A 10,907-nucleotide genomic window follows, 5' to 3' on the forward strand; every position below is an offset into this window, starting at 1 on the left:
TTTGAGACGGAGTCTTGCTCTGTTGCCTGGGCTGGAGTGCAGTGGCCGGATCTCAGCTCACTGCAAGCTCCACCTCCCGGGTTTACGCCATTCTCCTGCCTCAGCCTCCCGAGTAGCTGGGACTACAGGCACCAGCCACCTTGCCCGGCTAGCTTTTTGTATTTTTTAGTAGAGACGGGGTTTCACCGTGTTAGCCAGGATGGTCTCGAACTCCTGACCTCGTGATCCGCCCGTCTCGGCCTCCCAAAGTGCTGGGATTACAGGCTTGAGCCAACGCGCCCGGCCAATTATTCAGTTTTTTAAAATGTATTCTATGTATCTGTTACATAAAACGATTAAGATTACTATAATAAAATAGATGCCTAAACCCCATACAAATGTCAGCAACAGGTGGAAAGTGGATAATTCTGTTCAGAAAGATGGCAATATTGTTTGTTTTCACTCCTGAAAATGAATACTAATCCCTTTAAGGGAAAATTTGTTACTTTATATTAGTCGACATACTTAATATTAGTACAATGATAAACTTGTTTAAATAAAGAAATTACTAACACTCCTGTGAAAGAGCACTCTACTAGTCGAAAATATTTCTAACAACATGTAATTAATCTCCCAATAAATGTCAAGATAAAATTACAGACTCTGCTAATCAAAGACTGCTGGCACATATAATTTTTTTTTTTTTTTTTGAGACGGAGTCTCGCTCTGTTGCCGGGGCTGGAGTGCAGTGGCAGGATCTCAGCTCACTGCAAGCTCCGCCTCCCGGGTTTACGCCCTTCTCCTGCCTTAGCCTCCGGAGTAGCTGGGACTACAGGCGCCCGCCACCTCGCCCGGCTAGATTTTTGTATTTTTTAGTAGAGAACGGGGTTTCACCGTGTCAGCCAGGATGGTCTCGATCTCCTGACCTCGTGATCCGCCCGTCTCGGCCTCCCAAAGTGCTGGGATTACAGGCTTGAGCCACCGCGCCCGGCCCAGAATCATAGATTTCATTAGTTGTATCAGGTTGCTAACAAGCAGTAGGTAGGGCGATAAAGCTTAAGACTCATAAGTTTACCTTGTTTTAGATAATATATTAAAAGTTAATTTAACATCTGGTATCCAGAGTAAATGCCTCTCAAAGTGATTCACAGATTTATTACATATTATGGCTTCTTACCTTGAACAAATGCAAGGATCTGCTCGTATTGTTCTTTAGCCTGACTTTCTTTTACCAAATCAATTTTATTTTGTAGAATCAAAATATGCTTCAGTTTCATGATCTCTATAGCAGCCAGGTGTTCAGACGTCTGAGGCTGAGGACAAGATTCATTACCAGCTAGTTGATGAAGAATAAAAAAGATACCTATAAGAATAGCTGGAAATATCCAGAACAGGCAGGCAAATCCATAAAGAGAGAAAGCAGATTATTGGTTGCTAGGGGCTGGGGGAGGAAAACATGGGGATGGATGCTTCATGGGCATGGGGCTTCCTTCTGTGGTGATATAAAAGTTCTGGAACTAGATAGTGGTGAAACTACAAACACTATGTTGTACAAAATTGTCAATGTACTTAATGCCACTAAATTGTACACTTTAAATACATAAAATGGTACATTTTGAGTCTCTTTTGCCACCCACTCCCCCCCGCCAAAAGAAGCTGGCATCTAATAAAGGAGACTTATCAATGTTCTAACCCTAATGAAGGCAACATTCCTAGATATTATTGCCAGGTATCCACCGTTTGGCCCTGCTTCACCCTCTGTTGCCTGCGTTCACTGGAACCTCCCAATTGTCTGGCTCCCAATCCTGGTCCTGAGCAAGAAGCTTAAAATCAATTAAGTTTGGCTTTTCTCAGGGTCTGTACTCAGTTTCCGCTCAGGTATGGGGTATAGCCCTCCAACTCTCTCCAGTCTTAGAAATGTTCTGGCCCAGTCAAGCTCCTGAGAAGTAGACAGTAATTAAAAGGGAAAGGCACCTAATACTGTCCATGAATTTTAACTAATATCAGAGGCTATTCTTCAACCAAGGGAGGGAAGAATGCTAACTGCGAAGATAACCCACAGTGTATTATAAAGAAATGGGCATGTTTTGTTGAGGACTCCAATGATCAACCTCCTCAAGTCGTGATGTTCAAGTGTCCTGACTATACCGACATGGCATGCTTTAAAAAAAAATCTTTTTTTATTTTTTTTGAGACCGAGTCTCACTGTCTCTGTCACCCAGGCTGGAGTGCAGTGGCATCACCTCAGCTCACTGCATCCTCTGCCTCCCGGGTTCAAGCGATTCTCCTGCCTCAGCCTCCTGAGTAGCTGTGATTACAGGTGTGCCCCACCACGCCCGGCTAATTTTCGTACTTTTAATAGAGGCGGGGTTTCACCATGTTGACCAGACTGGTCTCAAACTCCTGACACCTCAGTGATCCACCTGCCTTGGCCTCCCAAAGTACAGGGATTATAGGTGTAAGCCACCGCGCCCAGATTTTTTTTTTTTTTCAAGACCAAGTCTCCTTCTGTCACCCAGGCCGGAGTGCAATGGCTCGATCTCGGCTCACTGCAACCTCTGCCTCCTGGGTTCAAGTGACTCTCGTGCCTCCGCCTCCCAAGTAGCTGGGATTATAGGCATGCACCACCATGCCTGGCTAATTTTTTATACTTTTAATAGAGACAGGGTTTCACCCTATTGAACAGGCTGGTCTTGAACTCCTGACTTCAAGTGATCCATCTGCCTCAGCCTCCCAAAGTGCTGGGATTACAGGCATGAGCTACCATGCCCAGTCGCTTTTTTTTTGAGATGTAGTTTTCGCTCTTGTTGCCCAGACTAGAGTGCAATGGTGCGATCCTGGCTCACCGCAACCTCTGCCTCCCGGGTTCAAGAAATTCTCCCCAGTAGCTGGGATTACAGACATGCGCCACCACACCCGGCTGATGTTTTTGTTTTTTGTTTTTTTTTTTGAGACAGAGTCTTGCTCTGTCACCCAGGCTGGAGTGTAGTGGCACGATCTCAGCTCGCTGCAAGCTCCGCCTCCCAGGTTCATGCCATTCTCCTGCCTCAGCCTCCCGAGTAGCTGGGATTACAGGCACCCGCCACCACGCCCGGCTAATTTTTTGTATTTTTAGTAGAGATGGTGTTTCACCATGTTAGCCAGGATGGTTTCAATCTCCTGACCTCATGATCCGCCCGCCTCAGCCTCCCAAAGTGCTGGGATAACAGGCGTGAAGCATCACATCTGGCGCTTTTAAAAAATTTTATCCCAGGCTTGGCGTGGCTCACGCCTGTAATCCTAGCACTTTGGGAGGCCGAGGTGGGTGGATCACAAGGTCAGGAGATCGAGACCATCTTGGCTAACATGGTGAAACCCCATCTCTACTAAAAATACAAAAAAATTAGCCAGGCGTGGTGGCAGGTGCCTGTAGTCCCAGCTACTCAGGAGGCTGAGGCAGGAGAATGGCGTGAACCCGGGAGGTGATGCTTGCAGCGAGCAGAGATGGCACCACTGCACTCCAGCCTGGGCGAGACAGAGCCAGACTCCGTCTCAAAAAATAAATAAATAAATAAATAAATATAAAAAAAATTTATCCCATAGTAATGAAATCTCTCGACAGCTAACGTAAGAAACAATACGCTACCCTTCAAAACTCCACTTATTCCTAGACTTCAGCACTTTTTTTTTTTTTTTTGAGACGGAGTCTCGCTTTGTTGCCCAGGCTGGAGGGCAGTGGCACGACCTCGGCTCACTGCCAGCTCCGCCTCCCAGGTTCGTGCCATTATCCTGCCTCAGCCTCCGAGTAGCTGGGACTACAGGCGCGCACCACCACACCCGGCTAATTTTTTGTATTTTTAGTAGAGACGGAGTTTCACCGTGTTAGCCAGGATGGTCTCGATCTCCTGACCTCGTGATCCGCCCGTCTCAGCCTCCCAAAGTGCTGGGATTACAGGCGTGAGCCACCGCGCCCGGCGACTTCAGCACTTATTATGAATGGTATTTGTATCTTAAATACTTCCACAGTAGACAATTCAGACATACACACACACACAAACCATAACACAAATAGTTTTACACATACATTTAAAACTAAATAAATCACCTCATGTGATTTAAATGAGAAAAATGAACTACTGACTTTTTTTCGTTTTCTCAAATGCTACCACACAAGAATTCTCACAAGCTATCAGCCCCAAATCTATCTTTTTCAGTATTTTGTGATAGCTGGTAGGTAGGAAAGTCATCCTGGATGACACGTTAGTTCCCATTCGTGTCACCCTTAGGTAATAGATATGATCCTTAAAGGCCTTAGTTCCGCTTTAAATACTTCATCTTGGATTTGCTCCACATTGATTTGTCCAAACCAATTGTGAGGTATTTACCTATCAACAGAAGAGCTGCATCCATCACTGCTGCACCATTCAGCATAGTAGCCATCAAAATATCATGGCCAGGACAGTCAACAAAGGAAACATGTCTAACAATTGAGAAATAACAATCAGCCTTAACATCAATCACTACTTAAACATGCTAGTTACAGATTTTTTAAAGTTAAATCAACTTAGGAAATAATCTTATTGGTATAAAATGGTTACAGGGCTTGGTGTTTCTAGAACTTGGAAATAAGTTCACCAGCTGATTACAACCACTGCAGATTACAAAGCAAATTAAATTAGTTAATGTGCAGAACAGAAGATAAAGAAACTCCCGAATCCAATGAAAGTCAAAATGGTATAGAATAATGGTGTAGAGTATATACTGAGAATGTCATTGATTTGAAAGCTAAAACTTATAATGACTTATCCCAGCACTTTGGGAGGCTGAGGCAGGTGGATCACCTGAGGTCAGGAGTTTGAGACCAGCCTGACCAACTGGTGAAACCTGGCCTCTACTAAGGAAAAAAAAAAAAATTTCCAAAAATACCTGCAGCACCTTGAAAAACTAGAATTGCCCATTTGAAACAGAGATGGCTGCCCTTTTTAAAACAAAACTATGGTATTCATTCAGAGTCACAATTTTTTTTTTAATCATATGCTCACATTGTCATGATCTAAAACAGAGGTCAGCTCTTAGGCTAAATCTAGCCCACCACCATACCTATTTATACATATATTGCCTACATCTGCTTCTGTAATAGAAGAACAGAAGCAACAGAAACTCTGGTTTGCAAAGCTGAAAATATTTACCATCTGGCCCTTTGTGGAAAAAGTTTGCTAATCCCCTACTAAGGGCCAGGACTACAGTGAGACAAGCGCAAACTTTAAGAGAATGCCAAAAAACTCAGTAATCAAGGAAAATGGCCAGGCATGGAGGCTCAAGCCTGTAATCCCAGCACTTTGGGAGGCCGAGGCAGGCAGATCACTTGAGGCCAGGAGATAGAGATGAGTCTGGACAATATGGTGAAAGCCCACCTCTACTAAAAATATAAAAACTAGGCTGGGCACAGTGGCTCACACCTGTAATTCCAGCACTTTGGGAGGCCGAGGCGGGTGGATCACAAGGTCAAGAGATCGAGACCATCCTGGCCAACATGGTAAAACCCCGTCTCTACTAAAAATATAAAAATTAGCTGGGCGTGGTGGCGCATGCCTGTAATCCCAGCTACTCGGGAGGCTAAGGCAGAAAAATAACTTGAACCAGGGAGTCAGAAGTTGCAGTGGGCCGAGACCACGCCACTGTACTCCAGCCTGGCGACATAGCAAGACTCCCTCTCAAAAATAAATAAATAAATAAAAATACAAACTAGCTGGACGTGGTGGCTCATGCCTGTAATCCCAGCTACTCGGGAGGCTGAGGCATGAGAATTGCTTGAACCCAGAAAGTGGAGGCTGCAGTGAGCTGAAATCGCACCACTGCACTCCAACCTGGGCAACAGAGAGAGACTGTCTCAAAAAAAAAAAAGAAAGAAAATAAAAAGAAAGAAAAATATATGCATTCAATATTTTTAAAAAGTCAAAATTAATGCAAAGAATCAATCATAAACAAAATACAATGCCATGCTGAGCCAAAAAGTGATACTGAAGCAAGAGACGAAACAAATTCAGTAATATTGAGTCTGCTTTTATTTAAAATTCTGATATTCTGTTTATCACATTTTTTGCACTAATTCCAAAAAACTGCATTAAAATATTTATCCTAATTACTGAGTTTTCTGGCATACCTCCACCCCCAGGCCCACTTAAATTTTGGGCTTGAGGTGAAGGCCTCACTTGTCTCTCCCTGGTCCCAGCCCTGCCCCAATCTAAACATTCCTTGTAGGGCATCTCCAATCCCCATAAACATCACTAGACAGATGTCAGTATCCTGATAAAAAACCAGGTATGCAATCATATTCAGAAAATAGATGGGGAACAAGTTCAAGTGTTTTACAGAAGTAATTAGAAATGGCTCTATTCATCTCTATTTAATATACAAAAACAGCACTGTTTAAAAGAAATTCAGGAAGCCTACAAAAAGAATCCCTTCAATCCAATGAGTTGTTTTTCTATTTTGTTTGAGTGATACTTTTAGTTTGGAGAAATTGCAGGTAAGTATTTTAACTTAGGTTTAGATGCTTGACTTTTCAGATTTGCCATAAAAACATAAAACAATGGAAAAACAACCAAACCATTTAGCAATTAGGTTCATTGTTTAACATCTCAATATTTCAAAAAGTACAAAACAGAAGACAATAAAATATAAAGTGTAGTGTGCTTAGCAAAAAAGAGGTCACCTGACTAATTTGAAGTTCCCTTTGGTCCCTGCAATGTCTGTAGGAAACTCATCAGGTGTACTGCTTCCACAAGATCTATAACATTCTGGCCGAGGGCAACTTGGGTCATCAAGTTTATAAATCTAAAATTTCAATAAAAAAAGATTTTGATTTATTATCTGCACAAAAATTAAAGTTAGTTTCTCGTTCCACAGTACACAGCTTACCTTAGCATTAGCATATCCAAGCTTGATTGTAATATTTCTTTCTAGTTCATTTTTGAACCTGACGGTGTGAACTCCAGAAATAGCTTTGACAACTGTGGATTTCCCATGAGCTACATGACCAATTGTACCTATGGTCAAAGTTCAAAAAATTAATTCATGTGTATTTAATTATATACCAAATATTTTTTCAAATAGTGTTAAGTGTAGAAAACCCAAAGCCGGCTGGACACGGTGGCTCATGCCAGTAATCCCAACACTTTGGATCACAAGGTCAAGAGATCGAGACCATCCCGGCCAACATGGTGAAACCCCATCTCTACTAAAAATACAAAAATTAGCTGGGCGTGGTGGCACGTGCCTGTAGTCCCAGCTACTGGGGAGGCTGAAGCAGGAGACTCGTTTGAACCCAGGAGGTGGAGGCTGCAGTGAGCCGAGATCACACCACTGCACGCCAGCTTGGCAACAGAGCGAGACTCTGTCACAAAACAAAATAAAATAAAATAAATAAAATAAAGCCAAAGCCATAACTTACTGTAAATATCAACATAAAACCAACAGTGATTTCCATTTTTCCTCCTCCATACCCCTTCCTACTAGAAACGTGTTCTCATATAGGACTGAAGAGAAACTTCCATGTAACAGCTTTACTTAAAAAACATACTCTGGGACAGACTGGAGTGCAATGCCCTGATCACAGCGCACTGCAACCTCAATCACCTGGGCTCGAGCAATCCTCCCACCTCGGCCTCCTTAGTAGCTGGGACTGCAGGCATGTACCACCACACACAGCTAATTTTTTGTATTTTTTGTAGAGATGGGGTTTGGCCATGTTGCCCAGGACTCAAGCAATCCACCCGCCTCCCAAAGGGCTGGGATTACAGGCATAAGCCACTGCACCTGGCCAGAACTTTATATATTAAGGAACCTTCCAGCTTTTCCAGATTAAAGTAAACAGGTATGATGGGCCCTGACACAACAAAAAGGGATTTGTGAACAAACAAGGAAACAACCTAAGTTTAATTGTAATTTGTTCCGTTGATCAAAGTATTGGGTCAATATATGCATAGCAATTCACTTTAACTCCGAGGTCACCCCAACCAAAATTTTTAATGCAGGGGCAGTAGTTTAAGGCCTGTAGGCTTATTTGGGCTTTGTTTGCATTAATAAATTAAAGCTCCAGACTGTAATACTGTAACTTTAATAGCCTCATGGTGGGGTCTTACTTTTTAACTAGGTTAAAAACTAGTCTTACTTTTTAACTATGCTGTTTGTACAAACTCAAAATGTCCAAAATTTACACTCGGTCAACGTAACTTCTCCTCTACAGTTTCAGGTGCCAATTAAGAAAAAAAAAACCCTCTACTTAATCACAGCTTGTACATCAAATAAAACTTTCATAAATTCGGCCCTTGAAATAATCCTGTGTGGCAAGGCAAGTACAGCCACATTTTCACCTCTTCCTTAAACTTCTGATACGTATGACTACATACTGCCTTATGCTATTAAACTTTTCTTATGTCTCCATTTTTTCTTCTTACCAAGTCTGTAAGCTAGACATGGGCAGCATTCTTTGTGCTCCCATCCCCTGCAAATCTAGCAGGTGCTTTATTCACAAGGACTCAATATCTATTTCTTGAATATGTGAATCCTCATATTATCCAGGTAATCACACAAAAAGTGAGGTTAAAATTAATTGTTGGAGATCAGTAAGATCAGGTTTCTTAAGTTACTCTTACCTATATTAATTGTGGCTTGCCTGCTGATAACTTCGTGTGAAAGTGGCGTCAACTTGGTAACATCCTGCAATGAAATATATTTTAAAACACCGCACATAAAACAAATCAGAACTTTTCCTTTGACTTTACGTTTGCCATCTACATCTCGGCACCATCTGCACAGCTTTCTACTACTTCTAAAGCGCCTTTCCTCTATCAGTAACTTTGTACTCCTATGGCTGGGAAGCTGTAAGAGCCCTTCATCATTACACAACAGACTACACCTCCACTCAACTATGGGATATCTGGAGATCAGAGGCTCCCCCAATCTTGGGAACATTACCACTAAAAGTAATGCAGACAAGACACTCCCTTCCCAGACGTTAAGAGGCTGAAACCATGACAATCAACATCAAGACTTCCAGCCGAATCCTCCAGAAGCTCGAAGTCCCACGACCGTACACCTCTGCGCCCAGATCGTGGACTGGCCTGGATACAGGCGGCGTGAGCATGGCTTAAGGCGCCCAGCTACAGGTCTCCCTCCTGATCCAGGTTCCTGAACCATGCTCCCGACACTGACTAGTACCAATGCCACCGGGAGGCTCGGTCATCTCCACTCCCGAGCTCACTCTGCATCCTCCCCAAGCAAAACCTCACCAACGTGGTGAGATCCTGACGCGAAAGATGCGGCTGCCCCAGAGTCACTCCAGCTTCTCCGCCCGCCATGTTGCCAGAAGAGGAAGGAAGTCACCTCGGCTGCCGCCTGATCGTCTGCAGGGGTCCTAGTGCGGGGCGGGGAAGCGGAGGCGGGAAGGCCGAGTAGGGGCTTAGGATGGCCGGTTCAGCAGCGGCCTCACTACTTGGACTTCTCTCCGCTTGAATCTGCACAGTGCCTGTCGGTAGGCTTACTGGAAAACACGGTGCAAAGTTGCTGGAGCAATTCGTCGTAGACCTGGTAGATATTTGTGCAGGCAATACTGAGGGCAGCCACCAAACCCCCGCCCCGCCCGGCTCGTGCAAGGCGGGTGATGCAACCCGGCGCGCGCGCTGGCCAGGGAGAGATCATTTCCGTTTCCTGTGGAGTTTCCCGAAACCTGGGAATCAGCTAGGGTGTGAGAACAGAAAAGAGGGAGTGTCCACCCCGCCCTTTTTTTTTTTTAATACCGATTTCTGTAATTTAATAAGGCGAGATCGGCTCGGGGTCCGCGCCCACCAATGACGGGGCTCTTGGCTGGGAAAAGGCCGCGTGCTGAGCCGCGGCGGGTGGCGGGGCGGGCGCCCTCTCGCGGAAGTTTGGTGAAGGGCTCAGAGGGGCAGGGCTAGCAAAATCAAAGTCCCTAGCTTGTTCCCAGAGAGTGATTTCTAGGGCCCGGGAGGTGGGCCTTGGTGACGTTAGACTGCGTTCCCAGTGAATTTAGCTAGGTGTCGTGAGAGCGTCTAAAGTGCGCTGTTTTGTTTTTTTTTTCTTAAAGAAGTAGATCCAAAAAAACCTCGATTACCGATAAATCAGTATTTTAAAATTTACAAATTATTGACACCTTAACCCACTTTTCGTCGTGTTGAAAAGCATTTGAATGATTTTTTTTCTCTGTGCATTTCTATACAAATTTTGTCATAAACAGCTATTTCTTTTTTTGTTTGCAATAAATTTATTTACATAAAAACATGTGAGACAACTATTATGCAAAATTATAAAGAGAAGTGAAAAGATAATATGAAAGCCACAATGACGAATACTGAGAAGCCAAGCTCACTTTACAATACTTGTAAGTAGTCATCAAGTTAGCTTTTAGGAAATAACTATTATTAATGAGGCCGGGCACAGTGGCTCACGCCTGTAATCCCACTACGTTGGGAGGCCGAGGCGGGCGGATCAGGAGGTCAGGAGTTCGAGACCAGCCTGGCCAATATGAAACCCTGTCTCTACTAAAAATACAGAAAAAACAAACAAAAAAAAAAACCCACAAAAATTAGCCAGGCGTGGTGGTGGGCGCCCTTAGTCGCAGCTACTCAGGAGGCTGAGGCAGGAGAATGGCGTGAACCCGGGAGACGGAGCTTGCAGTGAGGGAGCTAAGATGGCGCCACTGCACTCCAGACTGGGTGACAGAGTGAGATTCCGTCTCAAAAAAATATATATTCCTGGCTAACACGGTGAAACCCTGTCCCTACTAAAAAATACAAAAAAACTAGCCGGGTGAGGTGGCCGGCGCCTGTAGTCCTAGCTACTCGGGAGGCTGAGGCAGGAGAATGGCGGGAACCCGGGAGGCGGAGCTTGCAGTGAACTGAGATCCAGCCACTACACTCCAGCCTGGG

The 10,907-nt window shown here is 44.2% G+C and overlaps 1 protein-coding gene across 1 annotated transcript in view; it reads right to left on the reverse strand.

Moving 5' to 3' along the window:
• EIF2S3 (eukaryotic translation initiation factor 2 subunit gamma) overlaps positions 1-9,573 on the reverse strand; it is a 25,897-nt gene extending 16,324 nt beyond the window's left edge. Inside the window, exons 1-6 of the mRNA XM_023202586.2 lie at positions 9,252-9,573; positions 8,616-8,679; positions 6,880-7,007; positions 6,674-6,795; positions 4,344-4,438; positions 1,157-1,315 (exon numbers count right to left, since the gene is read on the reverse strand). Coding sequence (XP_023058354.1) covers positions 1,157-1,315; positions 4,344-4,438; positions 6,674-6,795; positions 6,880-7,007; positions 8,616-8,679; positions 9,252-9,320 — 637 coding nt within the window. The 5' untranslated portion in view covers positions 9,321-9,573. The remainder of the gene's footprint in view (positions 1-1,156; positions 1,316-4,343; positions 4,439-6,673; positions 6,796-6,879; positions 7,008-8,615; positions 8,680-9,251) is intronic.
• Positions 9,574-10,907: the final 1,334 nt, after the last annotated feature.

This window comes from Piliocolobus tephrosceles, chromosome 12 (assembly GCF_002776525.5).
Source record: "Piliocolobus tephrosceles isolate RC106 chromosome 12, ASM277652v3, whole genome shotgun sequence".
NCBI classification, from domain to species: Eukaryota; Metazoa; Chordata; class Mammalia; order Primates; family Cercopithecidae; genus Piliocolobus; species Piliocolobus tephrosceles.